Source organism: Cydia pomonella, chromosome 3, assembly GCF_033807575.1.
Source record: "Cydia pomonella isolate Wapato2018A chromosome 3, ilCydPomo1, whole genome shotgun sequence".
NCBI lineage: Eukaryota > Metazoa > Arthropoda > Insecta > Lepidoptera > Tortricidae > Cydia > Cydia pomonella.
The window spans coordinates 11,363,601-11,389,466 of NC_084705.1; the positions used below are offsets into that span (position 1 = coordinate 11,363,601).

General features: G+C 34.8%; 1 protein-coding gene across 1 annotated transcript; it reads left to right on the top strand.

Moving 5' to 3' along the window:
* Positions 1-20,777: 20,777 nt before the first annotated feature.
* Positions 20,778-23,144, top strand: LOC133516060 (uncharacterized). The gene is made up of 6 exons (XM_061848775.1): positions 20,778-20,984; positions 21,703-21,817; positions 22,106-22,382; positions 22,510-22,656; positions 22,770-22,912; positions 23,006-23,144. Exons 1-5 carry the CDS (start codon positions 20,917-20,919, stop codon positions 22,835-22,837), a joined length of 675 nt encoding a protein of 224 aa, XP_061704759.1. The 5' UTR covers positions 20,778-20,916; the 3' UTR covers positions 22,838-22,912; positions 23,006-23,144.
* The last annotated feature ends 2,722 nt before the right edge of the window (positions 23,145-25,866 follow it).

Genomic DNA, 25,866 nt, shown 5'->3' on the forward strand with positions numbered 1-25,866 from the left:
TACCTATACAGATTTATGTGTATTTCACGCAGGTTAAGCGGGAGTTATAAAGCTCATTTTATTCTAGGGAGTTACTCTTTTTATTATATCACGTTATAAGAACTTTCAATGATGATATGTTGATTTTAACTAACTCGATTTTCACTCATAATTCATAATAAGAACAATAAATAATAAGACGGTGATAATAAATAAAATTGTTGCAACCAACGTCAGTTAGTGTCAAGGAAAAAATGTAAGACCTTGAAAAATATGACGCTGCGGAGCCCTTGGTGGAATAAGACTAACTCGCACTTTCTTGGTTTCTATTAGAAGCTAGCAGGGGAGTAGTTAAGCATATGAAAACTCGTATAAATCTTGGCTATATTATTTTATTTTCAATCACGTCGTTAATACTGTCCCACCGGCAAGAGCCGTAACGTAACGAAAGTCATAGTTTGAATTTGGAATCTGTACGAGTAGCCTCATATTATAGAAACGCATACCTCAAAAAAAATGAAAACAAAATAATGAAATCATAAGCTAATAGCTGTTACGGCTATATTTTTTACATTAAAATAAAGACTCGGCTATGGAGAAAACCTTGCCACAAATTCAGTAAGTCGGAATGAATGTGAATGCAAGCAACGGTAAGAATAACAAGTTAGTAAGTTTTGGCTCTTGACCCGACGACACCGGGGCGGTAATTGTCGCTGTTAGCGACGTGCAAGCATCGCGCTTTGATGTCAGTGCTCGCGCCTTTGTTACGATAAATAACCCTCTTTTGACCTAACCATTAACACCCTAAAATGGCCCGTAAATCACAACGCTAATCCTTAGATCAAGATCCATTGTCACGATGAAGAAATCCTCGCGAAAGCTAGAAATATATATGGCATCGAATACCAAATTCAATATGGCCTCATAAAAGACATTTCTTTAAGGGAAAAAATGATATAAACCCAAAGGCGGATAAAGTGTCGCTAACAATCACTATTGTCACATTCAATCAAACCATTCGAACCGAGAGTGCGCCCCGACTAAATAAAACGAGGACGTTGGTACAGTAACAATCCCCGGGATCCATACAGTAAAAACAGTGGGATCTCATCCAATTTTGCATTCAATCTACGACCACGAGAATTGCTTCCTCCGAGATGACCCGCCACTTCCACTCGCCATAAAGCGATGACCTAATCCAGTTTATTTGATTTGGGTTCCTGACTTCAGCCTTCTTTAACAATTTGTAAGAATAACGAAGGGCGAGCTTATGTATGTTGAAGTTACTTAATGTTTTCGCTTACTCGTATAAGTACAGTAAAACATATATTTCTAAACTCCGTTTTTATTTATGTCAGTTCCTTAACGCTTTTTTCAACACACATGCTCGTAACGTGGAACTTATTGAACCGCTTTTAGCCTCATAATCCTAGATGTAATCACACGCGTGCTTTTTAGGGTTCCGTAGTCAACTAGGAACCCTTATAGTTTCGCCATGTCCGTCTGTCTGTCTGTCTGTCTGTCTGTCCGAGGCTTTGCTCCGTGGTCGTTAGTGCTAGAAAACTGAAATTCGGCATGAATATATAAATCAATAAAACCGACAAAGTCGTACAATAAAATCTAAAAATTTAATTTTTTTGAGGGTACCTCCCCTACACGTAAAGTGGGGGTGAATTTTTTTTTTGCTTCAACCCTACAATGTGGGGTATCGTTGGAAAGGTCTCTCAAAACTAATACGGATCTTCAACAAACATTTTTTGATAAAGTGAATCTATTCGGAAATAATCGCTCCGAAAGAAAAAAAAATGTGTCCCCCCCCCCTCTAACTTTTGAACCATAGGTCCAAAAAATATGAAAAAAATCATGGAAGTAGATCTTAAGAAAGACATTAAATGAAAACTATAGCGGACATGATCAGTTTAGCTGTTTTTGAGTTATCGCAAAAAGTTTCCCCTTCATAGTAAAAAGACTTTAATTAGGTACTGATTATGCAAATTTGTCAATTTGTTTAACTCGCGTGAAAGGTACCGTTTCATCCCTTGGTTAACAATTTACTATACTTTAAGCTCCAGTTTAGCTTATTGTGACGGAAGAGTAACTACGGAACCCTACACTGAGCGTGGCCCAACATGCTCTTGGCCGGTTTTTATGTTATCGCACTCGTGTGGTAATATATTATAATCCATTAGAGTTAAGATTGTTCGAGTATGGTTGTTGTGTTGTTGTTGCTAATTGCTAATAATATGTATGGGGCAGAGCTTTCTAAAATTGGCCGAGTACCTAGCTTGTACAACAAGGCGGAGGGCGCCGGCGGGGCGCCGGCCGGCCCGCCAGCAGTAGGGCCGAGCGAGGGGCCGGCACCCCGCAGGCAGTATGACAGATATTGGACTTCTACTAACTGTTATAACAATTATAAATGTGTTAACCAAAAAAAGCATGTTGAAAAATGTCGTATGAAACAGGTGTGCATTGGTCATTACAAACATCGGCTTTCTTATTGCGCACAATACTGCCGTCCTATCACTAAAACCTATCTAACCCACAAATTATAGTTTTGAGATATGGGCAAAAAACGTTCAAACCCATATCTCTAGAAAATGTGTACATTTCTTCCGGATTTCTTTTGTGCAAAAATTAAAACTAAATTTATCCTTACTTTGTTTGAAAACCATTTCCTCAAATATTATATTATTAATTAGAAAATCACAATTTTGTGTTTTAGTGTTGCAAATAATTACTAAAATATGTGCGATATTACTCCTAAAACACCGTTAAGTATACCTTAACCGTTCTTTAGAATTGAATACCATATAAAAAATAACTAAATAACGGCCAAGTCAATTTACGTGTTTATAGTATCGTAATTGTGAATTGTGTAATAAACAAAACATAGCTTAATAACCGCAAAGGTACTGAACAATTTTATAGTATTTTATCTGTTAAAATATTACCTAGAAAACATTTGTAATAAACACGTTATTGGACTGTAACCATTTTTTAGCTATGTAATGACTATACATATTGAAGTAATTTGTATGCATTCCTATACTAAAAGCCCGTTAAATGACGAACTAGTAATGCTCACTAGGTTTAAGTGTTGGAAATATTCACAAAAAAAGGTTTATTGTATTAACAAAATCATGTTAACCTGCATTATACTACTAAGTTTTAAGAGAAATTAAATATCGTATATGTATTTATTCGCATGCAAAAACAAAACCAAAAACTTAAAAAACACTGACAAATCAGTCGTCAACTTTTTAAAATTTTAAAAACGCAAATTGTGTCAGTCTCTAAAATGTGTTAAATTTTATATAAAAAAATGTACGTGAAGAAGTAGATTACTAACCATTGTAAGGTGCCTGATCCATGTAAGGCCTGGGATGTCTAATGAAGCCCACTTTTGAAAATGCGCCCCCCGCGCTTTGATTGCCAGTTCAAAAACCTAGTAAGGCTAAATGACTACACTAAAACCTATCATTTCTCAGATCCCTACTAGTTTTTTACACGGAATTTGTGACTTCCTGAGTTTTACTACGGTAAAAGGTAAGTTAACATGCTACTTACTGGGTTTAGAGGCATAGAAATCTGTAGTAATCATAATAATTGTGCCGATTTTGGAGCAGGTGTCTCTGTAATCGGGTGAGTACTTACGAAATGGATACAAATAAGATAAAAAACGAATTTCCAATAATTAGTTACCCACCTTACCTAGTAGGTTTTTATATAGGGCAGCAAAAACACCCTTCGCATAAAAATAAAGCATTAATCTCATGCATTATGGAATGGCTGTAGTACAATATGCGGAGATGATCAGAGGCTTCTCTTTCATAATTCCGTTGAATTTGGGGACCCGCTAAAGTGTGGTAGTTTCTTAAGTTACTTGGAGTTAGTAAATATTACAAAGCTCAATTAATACCTTTTTTGATTTCGACGCCATTAATCTGCATTTCTTTTCTTCTGAATTTTTTTCTCGTTAAGTAGAAAAATCTAAAACTTCCCTTCTAATGCATCTACTTAACTATTTTTAATGTTCGTCTCGTCTAAGGCCGTTGGAAAAGACGATGCGAGCCAAAACATGATCCTCCCTCTAATTGACTTTATTGATCATATCATCATATGTATCCTCGATAGCTCTATTCTTCTTATATTTTCCAGTCGCTTTGATCTTTGAGTCGTAAGATACCGTTAGAAAGTCCAATTCCTTCTCCTTCTCAAACTACCGCTCTATTTATTTATATTTCTTTGTTTCCTCTCTTAAGTTCTTGAGTGTCTTTTGTACGTTTATGTACCGATAATTAGATTACCGTTTTGAACAGACATGCGCTCACGAACCTATATTAACCCGGTTACCCTTCTCGGCACAGTACAATTATCGCTCTTGTAAAAATACTGCAGATATGGTATATCACGGTGTTATCATTCTTGGATTTCGGTAATGCTTTCAACACGGGTCACTTTGACATCTTAGTAGGCATATTGCGTTCTCTTAATGTATCTCCTGTGACAGTGAACTAGTTTCATAGTTATTAAGTAGGGCGTCAACAGAGGTGGATTGCTCTTAATCTTCATTGTGCCTGCACAGGACGGGGCAGCGTGTTGTCTCCTGTTTCATTTCCTTACTTTATATACTCTAACACGTTATATTTCCTTCTTCTACCACTTTAAACATACTGTCAAGGCTCTTTTACTCATCTACCATAGACTATCTGCACCATGAACATGAACACTAATTTAGAAAGCATTTTGATTTGGACTTTCACGTTACGGTCTCAAGGTAAATCCACTGAAATTTAAGTTATAGTGATAGGTACCTAGGTCAAAGTGTTCTGCCAGGACTGATTTTAGTACTCTACCTGCCATTATTTTTAACGGTACCTATTTAGATTTCCTACTCTCCCCAGGTCTCTTAAATCTCGCTGTTTCTCTATCATGGATACCTCAGATGAGCGAGTTTAGAAGGATTTTTTTTGATATAAAAGCATCACTCCGCAGAGTTCGAAACATTACGCCACTAAGATTGCATTAGCTCAATCCCTCTTTCTTACTATATTAGTTTATGCTGACACTTGCTACTTAGACCTTTGGAAGACCAACTCAATATGTTTAAGCAATTCCAGCAACTCTCTATTAAGTATATAGTTGCTTTTTAGATTAGATCATGTCTTCGTAGTGACCATGTTCTCGCTACGTAGAAATCCACTACCGACGTGAATTATCATTAGTTTATCGTTCTCCATTTTTGTATGTAAATCGTAGCACTTACTTTCGGATTTCGGTTTTTTTTTTATATAAGCATGCATCCATCAGTCACCGAATAAAAAAGACAACTTACAGCGCACGGCGCATTGTTAAACTGTCTGCCTTACGTAATAAAATTCAAGGGAATATGTTTTACACTTAGCGGGGTTTTAGCGTGGCATTGTTGGTTGGCCGTGTTTAACTGTTGTATTATTATTCTTTTTCTCAAACATAATTACCCGTTAAGCACACTAAATAGGTTTTAGTGATGTATTTGTTACATAAATCGCAATAAAAGTCTTTTACACAAACGGTTAAAGAACGTTAGCCATGTTTAAGCATAGTAACTGTTTTTTTGTGTAGTATTTAATAAAAGAAATTGTACTTGATAAAACATATTAATAGTTTTTCCAAGTAAATGTGTTTTAGCTATGTATAACGTAAAAGATTAATTAAAATAAAAAACTGGCTAAGCGCTTTTATATTACTTATAGAAGAATAATGTAGGTTTGCGATTTTATAGTATTGAGAAGTATCAAATTATAATGCAGTTAGCGTGTTAGGTCGAGTCTGTATCTCGGTAACTACAACAGATAAAAATATTATTCCAAGACCAGTCGATAGAGAATTCTTTTCTCTTTTAGAATATTTGTCCAAATGAAAACTGGTATTATGCAGCTTTGAGCGGTTTTAGAGATAGGACGGCAGAATATTGCCTCGTGTATTTTAATATCTACAGTTCAAAACGGTAATAACTTTATTAAAAAGGTTGCTATAGTAAATTTGGACCAAAACTTTTATAGCAAAATTCTTCTCATCAGCTCCACGAAACGGTTTTATTGCAGACGTTTATATACATAAAATATAGAACATACCTACTTACAGGCTAATTCGAACTAATTCGGGCTAATTGTCGCCAACCCGTACACTGATGTCAGAATGATATTTTGAGTCATATTATTCAGTTATCGTGCGTCTCGCTCACGCCAATACATGTACGGACGAGTACATATTAGATATCATTCTGACATCAGTGTTCGTTCGAATTAACCTGTTAGTGTGCTACTGGGCATGATTACAAGGGCAGAAATGCAGTAAGTGCAGTTTCTTTAAAAGTCCCAAACTGGGAATAAATACAATAATTCCTCCAGAGCCCGCAGCATGGTGCGACAGAGAGAGGTTATCACTCTCGAGATAATCTTGTGCCAACTTGCCACTTCTGGCTAACGTTTCAGCAAAGTTTAAATGCGCCAGCCATCAGAGTCACGTCATTTCATTTGAAGGCTTCGTGGAAACGAAACTGAATTACAGTACCTAAAGCTATGCAAACAAGGCAACTTCGAAAAATGAGGAAGATGAGTAAACTTATTATTGTATATTTTTAAGAGAAAGTTATATAAGCGTTATCAATCGTAATTTTTATTTAGATTTGTGTTGTGTATAGCCAATTAGAATTCACGAGGCTGAATGCCTTCGTTGAGGTGAATCTCTAGACCTCTAGGTATATATACCACAAATTTGATTTGATATTTAATTATATGGTCTATGCTGCAATATAATTATATGTATATAGTATTTAAATCAATTTGTATTCGCTGCGTGCAAAGCGGGTGGTGGAGAAATCATATATTCGAACGATAGAGAGGCAGATATAGTTATATCGATTTTTGTTTTTCGCGGTAGGACCTCTGGCATGATCTGATTGTCACAGGTTTTGCATTAAGCATTGATTGTGTTTGAACATTATTAAGAAAGTAGTTAGAAGGAAAGAAATTTCCAAAGGTATGATGGAAATAAGAATAACTAAATAAGTGGATAATTATCGTAAGTAGAAAAAAGTAAGTCACCCAACCTTTTTAAGAATGAACAAGTGTCATGATTTATTTATGTTTACATTTAAAATAGCAGTTAAATAATAATTATACTGTGACAAAATATTATGTTACCCCGATTACAGGAGTAGTTGGGAAAATAACGTTATACTGTTGGAAACACGGTAGTTTTAGCAAGTGGTGGGGACAAAATGTTGTAAAAATGTTGGACATGCTCGTTCACTTGGGTTGAGGCTTTCAAAGAGGACGCATCGCAATGGACTGGTTAGGTCAGAGTACCTGCAAGTGCTTCAATTGTTGTAGTATTACCAAGCACCACACAAGCAAGTTCATTGTGGTTGACTCCGGTGCAGTTAAATGTACAGCGAGCTACAACATTTCACGAATAAATAAATAAATAAATATTGTTATTTGTATTCAGTACATAAAATATCAAAAAATTTAATAGTGCCGTTAAATCAGGGACAAGAAACGATAGTACCGCAGGTATATTAGTAATAATAATTAAGATATATTAGTAATAATAACTTAGCTAATGAAATTCAAATTAGATACGCATAACGCCACTCATATGTTTAATGTGATAAGAGGCTTATGTATGCCTTGTGTTAGGTCCAGAAGTAAGCCGCATTAATCTCATTTTATACATGAGTAGCTGGAATAACCCGACCAACTTAATCATGTACTCCTGGTGGTATAATGAATGTACACTTGTACATTGTACATTCATCTTAATTTTTTCTGTTTTACTATCAATATTTAAGTGATGAAGTATTTGAAGTATGTAATTTAGAACTAGTATATAGTAAACGTCACATAGAAGAGAAGAGGTTAGCTTAAGTAGGCCTCGACGTTATTTATTCGATTTGATTCCCGTATCGCACGCGTTGTATATTAGCAAGGCAATAAAAATGTTGACGTTATACTTTACGACTTCTATGCATAAATTATGGCGCTAATATTGGCTTCTTTATTCAAATGGGTAATCCACAGGGAAAAGCGCCTTATAAGTAGTAAAGTGTATAGAATTGAAGGTGATAATACGTTATACAAACGAGGGGTTTATACGAGAAGAACTCTTAACTTTAATTTATAAAAAAAGGTTGTACGTTAAAACCAAAAACCACCTTTTTCTAAGTAAAACACCGCAAGGCAATATGTTAGTGGATTAGCTAACATAAATAAATATTATAGGACATTATAATTAAGTTCGGATAAAATATATTCTTTAATTGAACTTTTATAGTTATTTGTTTTTCAAGAGTTATTTAACCCCCCCCCCCCCCCCCCGTGTGGGTGTGTATCCGAGCAAGCAAAACATTCCAAAATGAAACCACCAGCGTAGCGAGTGGTTCTAAAAGTGTAATCTTGAGCGTTGTGAGAGTTTCAATGTACGAGGGCTAAACAAACTTTCCTACAGAATGAAACACATTTTTCTTCACCACACCAACGAGTAATATGCTTATTGTAAAACATTACAAATGAAATTAAAATGTCACATAAAAGTCAACTCAAAATTGGCATCAAGTTACTTTGCCACTCTTGTGGATAAAATGCAACTTTCTCGTCAGATTTTGAAGAATGAAGCGAGCCTTCAAGAGCTGGTGAGGTGAAAAGTACATTAGAGGTATAAAAATTACCAGTTCGATTTTCTTTAATGAAATACACAGAGACAAGAGTTTCGTCGCTTGCAAGCCAGTTTAACCACTCCTTAGCTAAGCGCTGCGCTGGGTGTCTGCAACGAACTATGATTTCCCTAATTTTAAGCTTCGCTGGACACATAATGCTTAGGCGCTTTATACTTCGAGCACTTGGTACCTAATTAAAATATTTCGCCGTTTTCATCATTGTTCGTTTTATTTGCCCGAGTGCGCCTGGATAATTTAGATTCCTGATTTTTTATTTATTTTAAATTCACTGAATTTAAAGAGACGCAGACAAAAACGAGGTGCCCATGCGAACTCTGCAATAAAACAATGCAAACTAATTGTGTTCGGGGGATGAGTATTAGTTTCCTGTGGAAAAAAAAGTATGTATGTATGTATGTATAAACTCTTTATTGTACAAAATACAAAATATAAGCATGGCACAGGATAAGCAGTACAAAGGCGAACTTATCCCTTTAAGGGATTTCTTCCAGTTAACCTTTGAGTAGATGAGAGTTGAAAAGTAGTCTAAAAGCTTGTACCAAAAATGAATTTTTGCCAAAAACTTGCTAGGTAAATGCAATGTTTTTTAGAGATGAAAGTCATGTAGCTTACTGCAGGAATGCTTGAGAATCTTCTTTCTCCATTTATGTATGCTGGAAGATTAGCAGTTTAGTATGAATGGGTAAGATTCTGGAATATTAACAACTATTTCTAATCGAATTGGAAATGTTTGTATCTTAATTTCTATTTCTTGAATATTAAGGAAGTTGAAGAGTAGAGGTTTGTAAGAATGATAAGAGTTGGATTGTTGGATTGATGCAATTTTTAACAATTCTGTACCTAATAAATTTTTTATGATTGTAACAGATAGAAAATAAAAAATAAATTAAATAATCATTTAATTCAGACATAGCCTACATAAAAAAAGATAAATAAGATTTCTGTTTGGCAGTATGCACCCAACACAAATTTCCACTTTAGAAGAAAACGTTCCTAGGTAGGTACAGTAGCCACAAAATTCCATAGCCACTTTGTGAATGAAGTCAGTCATAACACTCATAACGTGTCCATGTAATTTTGCAGCTCGTTGTACGTACTTATCACTAGCGGATAGGTAAATATCTTCTTCTTCCTCGCGTTGTTCCCGTTACGTTGCAGTTTGCCACGGCTCACGGGAGCCTGGGGTCCGCTTGACAACTAAATAAACTAATCCCAAGACTTGGCGAGGGCACTAGTTTTTACGAAAGTGACTGCCATCTGACCTTCCAACCCAGAGGGTAAACTAGGCCTTGTTGTGATTAGTCCGGTTTCATCACGATGTTTTCCTTCACCGAAAAGCGACTGGTAAATATCAAACGATATTTCGTACATAAGTTCCGAAAAACTCATCGGCGAGCCGGGGTTTGAACCCGCGACCTCCGGATTGCAAGTCGCACGCTCTTACCGCTCTTACCGCCAGTGTTTCAGTGGATAGGTAAATATATTCTACTTATAATTCAGTATTTTATTGAGCTCTTACCAAAGACCTGCCGTTTTGAAAGAAATAATGATGCGACCACAAAGTGACCCTCGAATAAACAAAGCCTGCAACGGGTCATGTGATTAATTTCAGCGAACACTTTCCTGCCACAAATGGCTTGTCAGAAAGTTTATTGCAATAAAAAGCCTGAGTTTGTACCGGGAGAATGACGCGGGGCTTACACTAATGGCCGTCGGAGTTTCACCCATTAAAACCAAGTTTTTCGCCCATAATTTTGGGCATTAAATTAAGTATCTACCGAGTATCATGTTTTATGAATGTGTTTGCTACCGGCGCATTTGAATTTACGTTTTATCTCGTTTATTATCAGAACTTCTGTAAATCTCCTTTATTCATAAAACATTAGAGTTATAAATCCACACAATTCCAATAAAAGTACTTAAAGTTGTACGGTTTCAAATAATTGAAGTTTTTGGTAAAAAAAAAATCATGCCTTATTAGTATTCCCTTAGAAAGTCACTTAGCCTTTTTTATGTCATAAATTAGTAATTAATAATAATTTATCGATAAATCATATTGAATGTGGAAAAATACTGGTGTGCATTTTGACTTAAATTATAAACGAAACATTTGTTCGACTTTGAACACCTCCCGTGAAAATATACTATAAAATAAATGAGAAAATAATGTTACATAGATTAAAAAAAAATTAAAATATCTACGAGTATAATGCCTATTCTAGTTATAGTTTACAGAGATTTAACGTAGTTAATACGGTAAAACATAAAACAATCAAAAACTAAAACCTTTTAAAATAAAACGCTTCACATTGACTTGTTGAAGTGACGACATTATTCGCGCCTCTCCCTTTATTCTTTTTGTGTCTACTGACATTCATGTTGCGCTAAACTAACAAAGTTTTCCTAAGACAATGCAGGCCGTTTCAATGAGAAAGTAGTTATTTTCAGGTCACTCTATAGACGTGGCTAATTTGCATATTATCAGGGTGTGGACAGAAGGTCGCGTGACAGTGAGGTCAAATTACCATAAGAATAGTCCAACATCGTAAACGTTTTGTTTAGATTCCGACCAATATCCCGTTGTTATCGTCATACTGGTTTTTTGTGCTGATTCTTAGATTGATATTCATTGACTTCGCTTACGAATAAGGAGCTGTCAGTGTCAGTACTCAGTTTGAATTCAGAGTAATTTAAGCTCTCAGTAACGGTTAACGCAAATTTCTGAATGTAGAATATTTCTGTTATTCCCTTCCATGTAATCAAATATTGTCTGCTCGAATATGATATGAACATTCATCGTACGAGTATATGGGTCGGTACGAGTAATTTAGATTTGGTATATAAGTATATTTAATTTAATCGGAGACCATAATTTTATATCCATAACGCAGGCTTCATCAAGTGAACGCAAATTCGCGACCAGCTACAGGCTATATTTGTATAATTCTTGAAATGTCAAATCAATCCGCGCTGGCGTAGATGTACCTATAGGGCACTGCGCCCTTTGTCACAGTGTCACCAGCCTGCTAGGTTTATAGTCGCATGATCCGGAGCAGTTTCCTGCCGACTAGAATTTAGGGTCTATAAAATTGATGAAGAGTTTCTTAATAGCTTCTTTCTGCTGACTTTATTTCGGAATGCTCTGAAGTAGATGAATGTTTGGGAATTCTGAAATTGGATAATAGACAATAATTACTGTCATTTTGTTCAGCCTCGTCGATAAAATTCCGTCTGATGATTTGTTGCTTTAATATAACGTGGACCGGGTAAAGATTTTATTACTTTAAATACCATTGGGAGCGTGCCCGATGGCAGCGCCGCTTAGCGTTCGCAACTACTGGGGAGCTGTCAAATAATGAGCTCTACAAAATAAAGATTATTCCTTAAAAATATTTACTATAATACAGTTACCAATATGCGGAATCTTTTCATTTTTATTGTTAAACACACTTGACTTTTGCTTTACTGAAAATAGAATTATCGGTGTATTTTATATTATTCGGTAATTTTCTTCGTCGTTGTTTCGTTACAAATTCAATGAAAAAATGTTTTGATGGCCCACTTCAGGATCCTCTTCCTGAGGACACGTATGATGCTTTCAAGTATAAAAGTTTTGCCTTTCTTCACAGGTTTTAATCAACTCATTTTATGTTAAAACATGTGTTCTTTCGCTTATCATAACTTTTGTTGTGACATACGACAGACAACTCTGGGTGCCAAAAGTATGTTTCTGACGGGCTTTAAATAACCTAACTACTATTACAATTACCTAATGTTGGTACACTGTATTAGCCATACTATTTTATTAACATCCAAGCAAAACTCTGCGTTGACATAGGCTAGATAAAATGTTTAGCCGTTACGTTGGTAAGCCTGGAATAATACTATATGATATAAAAGCCTAATTTCTAGCTCGATGTTGGAAATATATAAAGTTTACTATTACTGTTTCGTCCAGTATTATTGCAGTTTACTATTTATTAGCAATCGTGACCTATTTTTATCGTAAATATGATTTTAAAGCAAAAAACGTAAACAAAATAACGGAATAGTATGGGAATTGACAGAAACACACGTAGCATTTTTGCCATATTTGGCCACATCAAGCGCTGTGATCGTTCCGGCTTCCCCCACTACCCGCATTGCAAAGGAATGCATCTAAAATATTTTACCAGAAGAAATAGATATCATTTTAAGGTTCCTCCTCCCATAAAATACCATAAAACTAAGTTACTCTGAACCATTTTTTTGTATTAAATATGACACTTTTTGAGCAGAAAAAAAATATAACATCTAGAAGATATAAGCAATGATATGGTTTTTTTCTGGAAATCTATTGTAATTTAAATAAGTAAAGAAAAACAATCTTGAAGCCACCCCTATTTCTTTTAGTTGTATCCCTATTTCAGCTGCAACTTTTATCGAAGAACTATGAAACTTTACAATCTTTCTCACAAAACACTATTCAATGATTTGGTTTTTTTGCTTTGTGAAAATTCATAAAACTATGCCTCAATTCCTAAAAAATAAGCCTAAATCCCGCCTAGGTTCCTACCATTACCCCACTCTCGTCCCTATAGTCAGTGTGGGGCAAGTCGTGTTGCTAGACGGACCTGTGCTGCGTTGCGCGCGCGAGCAAGCGAAATTCTATTACAAACCCTGTTCTGCGCGCTCGATCTTTTGCAGTGGGTGGTGCGGTGAGGGGTATAAGCTCCGCCGACACATACATGAACCAGTACAGCCTTAATATACATGAAATGAAAGCTATGGATAATAAGCAAATACGGGAATGAAAATGTGACTCTTTATTAAAAAAAATGGCTCGCTTTCAACCAAGAACTACATAAGATATAGCAAAAACTAAGTTTCAATTTCGGGCGGTTAGGCACCGTGCGACTTTATTAGAGTCTGCGGGGCAACCTAGAGGCGTTGAGACTGTGCACTACAACTATTTCTTGAAACCAATATCGGCCGATTGCAAATACGTTACGTCGTGTGCGAATAGCTCGTTCTTAGAGGTTATATATTACGAATAGTATAGAGTATATAGTAACAATCTTTGTTTATCTTAGTTTATTCGTTTGGTGCAGGTAAAACAGTGTAAACCACGACTAAGGCAATCGAGTCACGCAAACGCTTAAATTTATATCTGCTCATTGTCGCTTATCTCAGATTCACTCGGTGCTCGTTCGATATTAGCTTTCAAATTTTAGCGCAGATCAACAGTCGCTCTATTTACATCGCGAGGTTGTTGGGTGCGAGAACAGGGAAAACATTTTAGTAGGTACCCACACTTAAGCCAACTGAAACTTTTCACTAGATACCTATATAAGAATCTATACCGATATAAGAATCAATTCTCAGACGAATTAGAAAATAATTGAGTCGCTTAAATAAACGGTTTTACTATAGGAAATATATATGTAGGTATATAGATTATTTCGTTTCCTGATAAAGTTAACAGAGTTTCATTTTAACTAGTAGATATCTTCAAACGAAGAAAGCTTTGAAGATAGCAATCTTGAGAATGAAAAAAGTACTCGAGGATTCAATGGCGCGAAATAGCTGCGGTTGCCGCAGTAAGCATTATTAAAATTTGCTTACAGTGGCAAAACCAGTTCCGCCGGGGATAGGGAAGAAAGGCAAAATTAGCTTGTTTTATAATGATTGCGTTGTCGTCAACTTTTTTACGATTTGTAAAATAAACAGAAAACTTAAGTCGTATTTAATTAAAGCAATAAAATAACTCTATGGTAATTAAAATGTGAACATTCATTCAGTCCAGATAAGGTTTTATTTATGCTGCATTTTTACTCACCCGCACCGTGAGGTGTAACCGAGAGTAGGTATAACTGCATTGCTATTACGTACTTGGCTGGCAGTCTCATGGGGCGAGAAGGGTTAACGCGTGTGCTGGACTCGCTGTTAGCTGTATGGTCGCCATTCTGCTGAAGGCTGAACCCCTTAGGAACAAAAAGGTTATCGAAATATTTTTTGATGTCCAACAATAACGGTATCTTATCTGAACATCACATAAAATACAGTGATTGTGGGAGTATTTATTATTTTGAAAGCCATGATTTAAGCGTTAACCAAAAATAAACAGAACAAACATTGTGAGACAATGGAAAAGAATGATACCTAAAATATTTAATGCGTATATTTTTGTACACCTTCAGTTCACGTTAATAACAGCAATTTATTTCCATTACAAGTCGGGTGATTAAAACTCAATCGAATCGATTTCATTAAAACTTTGGTGATTCCCTCATGACCACTGTATTCAATTATTATAGAGCTGATAGTTATCATTGTAGTGTTAATGGATTATATTGATTAGAATCAGGTTAAAATGTTATTTTATATTTTCCTCTTTAGCGTTTACATACATCTACCAATTAAGCGAGCGATCTCGGAATCACGAAACATCAATGCGCTAATGAGTTATTATTTCCATTAACGGAACAGCGATGTCACCAGAACAAATAATTATTTATAATCTTTTATTTTTTCAGATATCCACGTAATAAGTGGCGATCATTTGCAACTTAAAAAAACTCTACTTTCATTATCACGGTATTGTAAGATATCTAATAGCTAAAAATCTCAACAAAGTGTATTATATTTTAAAAACCCGGACAAATGCGAGTCGGCTCCGCCCACCGAGGGTTCCGTACAAATTAAACTATTAGTTTTCATTTTTCCAAGTGTAGGTATAAGACGATATTACTTTCTAAATTTCATAGATCCAGGTCAACGAAAAGCCCTATAAGTTTTGATTCCCTTGAGAGTGTCGTAATATACGTTTTTTTGTGGCATAAACGGCAAATAAAATATACGGTATATTTTTTACGTTAACTTACATGTTTAATTTTATCACAGCTTCAAGAAACTGTAGACATGAGTATATATGGTTTTAATTTCAACTAGATACGCGTGTCCAAGACAAAGGGTATTGACAGACAGGCGGACGGGCGGACAGACAGTCGAACAACAAAGATATCCTATTAGGGTTCCGCTTTTTCTTTTTGAGGTACGAAACCCTAAAAAGCACTTCGATGGTTCTTTTGTTCAAAAAGGAAAGTCGTTTTAGAAAAGCTTAAACTGCTTGAAAGCGTTTTAACTGTTTTTGTGTAATTTCGTTGATTATTTTAAATGTATGTCTGATATTTTGAATAGACTATTTATTTTCATTAATATTCATTGAATACATACTTACATATTTTAGCAACCTTAGAGTTTAAAAGACTGACAGATAATGTTCGCTGATTTTTTTTTAACATATAGTTACATATTTTACTATTTTAGCTAATTTAATAAATACCTATTTATGAAAGGAAATATGTTACTAATTATACGACTATCACTATGTTTATCCAGTATCTTTTGTTGTTATTATATCGGAGTCATAATATTTATCAAAAAAGGTAAAGTAATAATTCATTTCAAAATAAGGTAATGTACTAGGTAATCAACTGAACTAACGTTTGAAACGTCTAAATTATCTCGTGCCTTCAAGAAACAATCTCAAGCCCCTACATTTGCGTATGAGTTAGGCACGGCACGCTGCCGTCCTCAAGTGATTTGTAAGTACACTGCTTCCTATTTATTCATGCAGACGATTACCGACTCCCACTGCTCATGAATAAATTTAAATAATTCCCCGCTGAGGTGTAAATGATGCAAGTTTTTGCATTTAAAACCGTTATTAATCACTTAACTTTCTGTTGACAAATTACGCTTTGTGTTATTGTGGAAAGCTTTTTGATGTGTTTTTACGCATGGTCATTTATACCTAGTTGTTCAAATATAGTCTATATTTTAATCATTTATTGTCTTACGGCCCAATTCAAACTTTAAGATACGTCAAAAAATTGCTAAAGATACGATATGGATGAGATATGTCCATCCATATCGTATGTTTAGGAATTTTGACGTATCTTAAAGTTTGAATCGGACCGTTTCTTAGGTAATCGGTCTTAATAGAGTAGGGTTTTGATTCCTTCTTATCTATGCTTAGAATTTTAGGTACAATTATGCATTTCCACTTGATGTAATCTTAAAATAATAATTTCTAATCCAACCAATTGAGAAAATACGTACCTTCAAGGGCTTTATTATTAGAAAAATCGTACTTTTCCGCTAGTTCGTTACTTTTTGCTATCCAGTAGTTAAGGATAAGTGCTATTTTTATCCCCGGTTTGTGGAAGATATACGCTACACATGTTTTTACATTGGCAATGCCACTAAAATAATACTTAAGTAGCTGCTCATGACCCGATTAATGTATTACATTCGATACGGTGTAGGAGGAAGTCCCCCAGTGGCCACCTATGTTTTTTTTGAATAAATAAATAAAAAAGTATTTTATAAAACATGTTTGATTATGAATAACGTTAGTCAACACAATTTAGAATCAAAATAAAATAACAGAAACGCAACTCGACCGAATAACATTTCGAACCCCTAATATGTACCGGACGGTTTGAAAACATTTGACACCGATCAAAAATATTAAGTTCTGAACATTCTGGGATGTCAAGCGCAGTTGTTCACTTATTTATTTAGTAAAGTTAGCTTGCTTTACTTTAAATATCAAATTTTTCTTCTTTCACATCTTCTTTTCTCAACTTTATTTTTCTTCCCTTCCATTTTTCCTTGACCGTTGTTCTCTCTGCAAAATCGTAGGTAAAAAACACAGTTGGACAAAAAAAAACATACCATTCACTGTCCGGCGTAACGGGACTACAACTGTGTCGGGTACTGAAGGATAGGAAATCATTACCTACAATTGTAGGTAATAAATAATTATTTGTTGTGTACCTCAACTATCTGAATTAAAATTTACAAATTACTTACTATACTACTTACTCAGAAAAAAAAACTTTAAAATACTACGAAATTTAGCTGAACACAAAAAATAGGCCGAAACACTCACCCGAATCTTATGTGATGCAGTGCCTTTTCAAAAAAACACTATGTATATCTATACTCCGCTATGGTCTTTCCACATGGGGAAATTCTCCTGACATCCAAGAAGCTTTCGTTAAACGAAAAAAAATGTATTAGAGCTATATATTCATTTAAGTCACTGGACTCGTGTAAACCCATATTTAAGCGACATAAACTTTTGTCGGTGCCTTCGTAATATGAACCATCTATATTTGTGCATAGCAATCAAAATTATTTTAGTATAAACCAAGTAGTTAAAACCTACTACGACCGGATATCAAGACAAAAAGACCAATTGTATGTAACTAAAGACTCACTTGAAACAAAAAAAACACTTAGTCCATATTTTATGTGTATAAAAATATATAACAAAACTTCAAGAAATATAAAAAATTAAAACAAGTTTCTATGTCCGATTATGCGACCTAAATGTTTATACTATAGACGCATTTTTAAATCTTAACCCCCTTATTCATAAACGTGTACTAAAGTTACGATGCCGCTAATAATCGTTTGTCCCTTTCCATCATACCAATACGTCGGAAAGTTTTATCCACAACGAAGTTACAGGGGGTCGAAAATGGTCTGAATTGCTTCGAGAAAAGGATGGTACGGCCGTGACTTTTTTGCTCGACTTGGTGGGGGCACGGCCGTGCCCCCAGATATATAGTAATAGTATGCAATGCGCATCCCGTTTCTCGACATTTCCCTCCGCGCCACTTTTCCTTGAATTGCTCGCGTTGTTGGTAGCCGAGATAGTATGTATAGTATGATTTTTGAAAAATTATTTTATGGCTAGGGCCCTAATCTGTTAAACAAAATTCTTTGTTTCTTTCATACAGCGGTTACCAATGCTAGCGCTACTGACTGAACGGGAACAAACACGTTTAAAAAACAATTTTACTGGTCTATTATTTATATGGTTCAAATTCTGTAATAGCTTATTCTGTTACTTGCCGGCCCACACACAGGCGACCGATCGTCCTTCAATAAGCAATACAATCAATTCAATTCTCATATTGCTACTGTTAATATTGATTTGTCTTTCACCTGTTAGTGTTTGATCGTTTCGAATTGTCTCAAAGGTTAGCTGGAAGAGATCCCTTTTAAGGATAAGTTCGCCTTTGTACATAATTTTTTTTTGTTCGTTTTTTCTGTTTTATGTTAACCTGTTTATGTGCAATAAAATGACATACATACATACATACATTTTAAGCTTATTTTATAAATTGACGTTACCTGTCAACGTTTTTATTGACCTCAGGAATCTTACTGTAAACTTTAGCGCCCATTATCTTGAGAGCCTTGCGGGGACAGCCAGCCAGCCAGGAGCTTTTCTGGGTATAGGTAAACTTTGTTCCTGCCAAATAAGCAAACAAGCAAGCTGCCAGGCAAATTGTTGGCCAACTACAGCACGTCCTGGTTGTCCAGAGGTGCCGTAGCGTTGAGCGTACGTACGAACATGTGCCGAGTCTATGGTATATTCAGCCGCTTTATCGTGTCAACCTTTAAAAGTTAAATGCAACGGCGAAACAATGTATATGAACCTATATGCCTGTAGCACACTCAAATCCACATGTACTATATATGTATTACATTTATATTGTTTTGTCATATCATTGCTCTATATAATATCAACGTCCATGAAAACTTCAAAGGATGTTACTGTCTTTACTTTTATATGACACGTTACTTATTACTTACGTGAATAAATAAATACTCAGGCGCAAATTCCATATATTTTATTTGCCCCTGTAATAGTCAACTTCATGTCCTTATACGTGTTTATTACACATTGAAGTATATGTGTAATAACGTTTTTTCCTTTAAATCGAGATATAATATCTAGACATTTTTTTTTAGTATTCACTAAATAAGTCCTAGCAACAGGTCAACGTGGGGACAAACATTATAATGTGTTAAATTGTGTGCAATAGGTAAAAAGCGATGGTGGCATAAGCCGTAGGGCAGGGTGTCCGTGCGTCGACCTACCGCAAGATCGATTGCATACCGCAGCTCCGCTCGTCCGCACGCCACCATAGCACGAAGCAAGCGACCAGCGGAACACGCAGATTGAAACAAGATAAATACGGCTTTAGCTGTAAGCATAGACACCTGCCTACCTGAATAAGCCTCGGATGGATGGGCAGACATACAGACCGACTGGCATGATGATGGACATGAAGTTTTTTCTTGACTTCGGAATCCTAACAATCTGTTCAAACCTAAGTAGTTATCTAAATTTAAATGTTAACGCAAATAATTGGCCATGAAAACAATCAGTACATGAAATTTCTTCTCGGGAGCAGATTTCACAACCGTTTAAGTATACTAACATATCGTCGGTTGTAATATGAATTGATGTAACCGCCAAAATGTCGAAAATGAGTTATATATGTAGTTCGACTGCAAATTTCAATCCGGATCGATTGGTGTTGTTAAAATGTTGATATCTTAAAAAAAATGTCGAGTACGTTAACCGCAACTTAACCGTTTTTTTCAATTCACATGACTTTTTTTAAGTTATGGGCCGTTTTTGTAAAATCTCATGTTATTTGGTTAACGTAAAGATCAAATTGTAATTGCGCATTAATGTACTGAGCAACGTTGAAAAAATATCATTGATGTAAGTCTCATTTATTACAAAATGACTCTTACCTTACTCAATGATTTTCCACAATATTACTTATTGTCGGTTACGCTAATAGTAATGTCTACAAAAGTATAGAATGGCTTTTAAATCAACACAATATTCCCTCGGTTTTTTATGAATACACCTGAAAATATTAACCTGAATCACATTGGATTTCGTCTATTTAACCAATTGTAAGTTATCTTTAATATAAAAGTAAGAAAAGTTAGCACATTGTTGTCAAAAATTTACTTATTGCAAATTAAAGCTATTTAAATAAAAATATTGTTTCTTACACTAAATTTCACGTATGTATTGTAATATTTATGTTGCTTACATTATCATTTCTGTGCTCAAGCCACAAGTTTTGGCGCTTACATTACATTTGCTTGACGGTTTAGGACGAATCGGGTGTTTACATTAAGACGCTCGTTAATAGTTTCTAGGCTATCTCTTTTCTTTTCATTTGTTATGCGTTAGCTAAGAGCGAGACAATCATACATTTCATGGTAAGCAACAAGTATCACCGTATGCGTTTGTTTATGATTTGTTATTGTGATCAATGGTCAGTTTGTTCTAGCAACTCGTGATAAAGACATGTGTGTTGTGATTTATTAATGCTAAAATAAAAATGAATAAGTTAAGTGCATTAATATCACGTAAAGAACAGTTACTAAAACAGCGTGAAGCCTTGCAAAGGTAAGTACTATGTCATTTATGCTCTTATTTTATGTACAATCACCTAAAAGGGAGTCGTAGGCGTATTATACTAATTATTGTCGTTATTAACTAAAGTAAATAGTACAACAAGATTATTTCTAGTATAAATAATAAGAGACGAGAGTTGTGTCCCTGCCATAAAAGTATAAACATAAACAACATTTTCTTTACTCGACTACCTACGTAAATAATAGCGTAAATACTGAGGTTAGGTACTTAAACTGTATAAAACGATTGTACCGCTCCTATTTTAACTTTCTAATACTGATTATCGTGCGACTTACACCTTAATTTACAAGAAAACGTGTTTAAACGTTTTCATTACAATCTAGATTATAGAAGTAAATCCTATAAATCTTCGCTTACAATAATAGTTTTGCAATCACAAGATATGCTTTGTAAGATACTTTAACTTTTGAGCTTGTATTCGGAAACATTTGTCGCTTACATCATCCATAAACGAGATAATTGCATAAATTTTGCGGTTACATTACTTAGTTGCGTTAAATATACATGTAAAATTGTCTTTACATTAAGGTTCTTTAGTGGAAATTTCACCAGAATCCTCTCTTTTCAAGTCATAGTCCCTTAAAAAAGATGAAAAAGCTGTTTCTTTTTTTATATTGCGCTTTGCGCTAGTTACTATTGTGGCTAATAATTATTGTTTTGTTTTTATATGAGTTAATTTCGTTTTCAGGAGACAACAGATAGATTTCAAAGATGGCAGTAATAGTGATATTGTCGAGGAGAGCGACACTGAGATGTTCCCAAAAATTTCCACAAGCAGCATACGCAGCCAACATAATGTCACAGTATGTAGTACTGACGATGAGCCCAGCAACGATTCAATAAATACGTCGACTATTTGCTTGCCTTTAGACCATTCATTTTTTCGGCCATATAGTGGTGATGAGCTCAATCATGCTTCTACTAACAACATTAACCCCAACGCTTCACCAACAACTCCTTTGCAAGAAGATAAGGAAAATAGCATCTCGGAATTTTTTCAAGGCAGTGATAGTTCCATTAAAAATATGGACCTAACATCTAAACAATCATTTGTTGAGGCCGATGCTGAAAACAGTTTGGACATTTTCCAGAATTTGTCTTCAGAATATCATGATAGTAACATGAATGAGATTAACAATCACAAGATTACAAATGATTTGATTACTAACTTGCCCAATAATCATCAGTTACAACTTCCTATTATTCATGAAGAGTCTGCCAAAAATCACACTAATGATCCGACTTCTTGCACGATAAATAATGTAAAATTTTACACAGAAAACACTACACAGGGCACAAAAAAGAACAAAATAAATATCATCTCTGATGTAGTTATAAAACTTCCTAATAAAGGAGTCTTGGGTAATGGTAAGTGTGACTTAATTCTGTAAAAAAATCGCAAAAAAAATTGTGGTAACGTGTAATTCGATAAAATAGAAAAACCAATCCATCCGATTACTAACTAATTTCCTACTACCGTGTTAAATTTTTTTAGATCCCCACAATCTCGCTGATTCAGAGAGTGTTACAATGACAGAATTGAAAACGGTTGAAGCTGCTTTGAAAGTTAGTAGTAAAAAAACCACAACAGAGGATCCTTTCACTAAAATAAATAATGACATCTCTGAAGCAGATATGGACGGTATGTATACTCGTAGTTTCATAAATATCATAATCTTGTGAAACTAAATAATGTAAATAATGATTTATAGATGAATATAAGTTAATAAATATAAGGGTTATTATTATTTTCAGCACCACGCCACTTCACGGATCTTGACAGTGACACAGAAAAGCTGGGGTATTTGAATCCGGATTTATAAATGGTTTAGAAAACCAACATGACAACGAATACCATGAAATACCTTGCCCTACTAATGAGCTACACACTAACTATGGTAAGACCTATGTGTAAATTATTAAACATTTATAAATTTTTATACGCATTAATGAACGATATTTTATACAGCAATGCTTTTATTATTTTCCAGATTCAGGGCCATGCAGTTCTAAGCAGGGTAGTGTTAACAGTTTATTCAATGATAAGAAAAGAGATAGTTCTACATCTCAGGTTATAACTGGACGAAAAAGGCGTAATGCGACACAATTCGAAAAAGCGTATTTTGATTTTAAATTAGAAGAAGATTTGGGGGATTTCTCCTCTGGCAGCTCAGACTTTTGGTCACCTAAAGACACTGACAACGAAAGCTTATCGGGAAATAAGAAGGCGAAGAAAAGGGTAAAACGAATAAATAACGAAAATGAAAACCATGTACCAACTAAGAAAATTAAATTAATCAATAAAACTAAAACACGGAAACTTGCAAAAGAGAAGGGAATGAATTATGAAACAGCAACAGGAAAGATGAAAGAAGCTAGAAAACTAAAAATAAATCCATGCGTAGAGAACAAGTGTCCTAGAAAATGCTACGAAATACCCGAAGAAAGACGACAAGCTTTGTTTGATTTTTTTTGGGATTTAGATGATCAAAGAAAAAGAGAGTGGATTGTGCAATCTGGATCTTATATACCAATAAAAAGAAAACGAACTGATGCTCCTCTGAGCAGAAGGGATAAAACATACGAATATTACATTAATGAAGGTGAGGGCCGAAGACAAGTATGTCAACAGTTCCTAAGAAGCACATTGGATATATCCCAAACTTATTTGCTTTATAATCTAGCAAACTCTAATGAGGGTATTTCACAAAAAGATAAACGAACTCGCCATGCTGATCCGAAATACGACGAAAACACCTACAATGATGCCAAAAAGTATATTGAAGATCTACCGGTGTTACCATCACATTATAACCGACCTCAATCAACAAGGCTCTATATACCGCAGGACTTTAAAACAGTAACAAACCTGTACCGCCTGTATGTGAAGTATTGTGAAGACAAAGCAATCACACATCTTAGTGACCGACTTTTCAGGAATATTTTTGCTGAGTACAACTTAACCTTCCACGTACCGAAAAAAGACAAATGCAAGCTGTGCGTTAAATATGAAAATAATACGAACGTATTAAATGAAAAGGAGACCAACGAATATCAAAAACATCTCGAAGAGAAAAATGCATCCTACAAACGAGCTGAAGTACATCGAAATATGTTATGTATTGATAATTCGACGGTGATGGCTAGTTTCGATCTACAGAAAGTTCTGAATACCCCACATGGTAGTAGTATGCTTTTATACTACAGTAGAAAGTATGCGGTGTACAATTTAACTGTCTACGAATCCCATACACAAAACGGATTCTGTTACACTTGGGGAGAAAGCGATGGAAAGAGAGGAAGTTGCGAAATTGGTACATGCTTATATAAATACCTGCTTGAAATTGACCAGAAATCAGTAAAATATGTAATTTTCTACTGCGATTCGTGTTGGGGTCAAAACAAAAATAAAGTTATACTAAGTGTGTTTAAATACTTCCTGGAAAATGCAAAAAACGTGCAATCTGTTCAAGTTAACTACCTTATACCAGGACACACGTATATGCCGGTCGATTCTATGCATAGTGTCATAGAACGCGAGGTTCGAAAACTCATCGTGTGGAGTCCAGTACAATGGCCCACTTTCATGCTTACTGCACGAAAGACCCCACGTCCTTATATTGTAAACACTTTAGACCACACAGATTTTCTTGACTGGGAGATTATAGCTAATGAAATATTTACTTCCAAAACGACTTCAAACCCAAATTTTAGGTTGAAAGATATCCGGATTGCCACAATAAAGAAACCAAACCTAAATGAAATGGAAGTAAAATACACGATGAAAGATGATGGAGACACTTACAAAATACCGTTAGGTCTAAGGACAGAAAAGACGACAAAGAAAGGAAAAGGAAAAAGAAAAGGTCAGTCAAATGCGCACGTAGATGTTGTGACGGATAATAAACCAAATTATTCTCTGCAAAAACTGTACAATCAGCGACTACCCATTTCCACAAAGAAATACATGGACCTGAAGAAGCTATGTGACGATGAGGTGATACCGAAACAGTACGTACAAGACTACATACAGCTCCCTTACATCGACAAACTCGACTACTTAGACGATATTATACAGGACGAGACCTCGAATAATGACAATGCAATCCAAGATTCAAGTGAGGAAGTTGACGTAATTAAAGAAAAAAGACATCAAAAAAATATGCCGAAAACTAAAAAAAAGGAACAAACACATGACGAAAAAAGAAAAACTGCAGCGGTAGAAAATTCAAAGAATAACATCAACAAAAACAAAAAAAGTGCAATAAAGATGACGATACAAAAGGATGAAAAGAAACACGAAAAAGCAGTGAAAGCCAGCAGAAAGACAGGAAAAGCTGTAGAAAAGACAGTAGAAAAGGCTAAAAAGAGACAAGAAGAAGAAAAATTAGGAAAAAGAGTGAAAAAAAATACGAAAAAGTAGAATAAACTACGTGTTTTCTTATGTTAGTTTCGTAAAATATTATAATTGTATGTGCCAACTTAATCAAAAAGTGATTGTTTTAGTAATTAAACTATACTTTGTGTTTAAAAGTAAGAAACAGAAGTAAAAATAAGGAGTTTATTTTTGTTTATTAAATAATTGTGATTTATTATACACTTAGTTACTCGATGATAAGTGTTATCTAATAGGTAATTAAAGTAATTATGTTTAAATTTTTGAGTAAATTTAGTGTTTTTCTAAAAAGAACAAACCTTTTTTATAATTAAACGTGTTTCTGATTATAATTAAAACATGTTGTACCTTTTAATCTGTTTTTTTAATTACTTACTACCTTGCCTCTGTTTATCTTAAATCAATGGGTTAATTTAATATTTAACCTTAATAAAAGTGAATAAGTGTGAAAATGCA

Coding starts and splice junctions, on each gene's coding strand:
- LOC133516060 (XM_061848775.1), top strand. CDS start 20,917: ATGAATAAGTTAAGTGCATTAATATCACGTAAAGAACAGTTACTAAAA. Junction 21,818..22,105: donor GCAGCCAACATAATGTCACA/GTATGTAGTACT, acceptor GACATTTTCCAG/AATTTGTCTTCAGAATATCA. Junction 22,383..22,509: donor TAAAGGAGTCTTGGGTAATG/GTAAGTGTGACT, acceptor AAATTTTTTTAG/ATCCCCACAATCTCGCTGAT.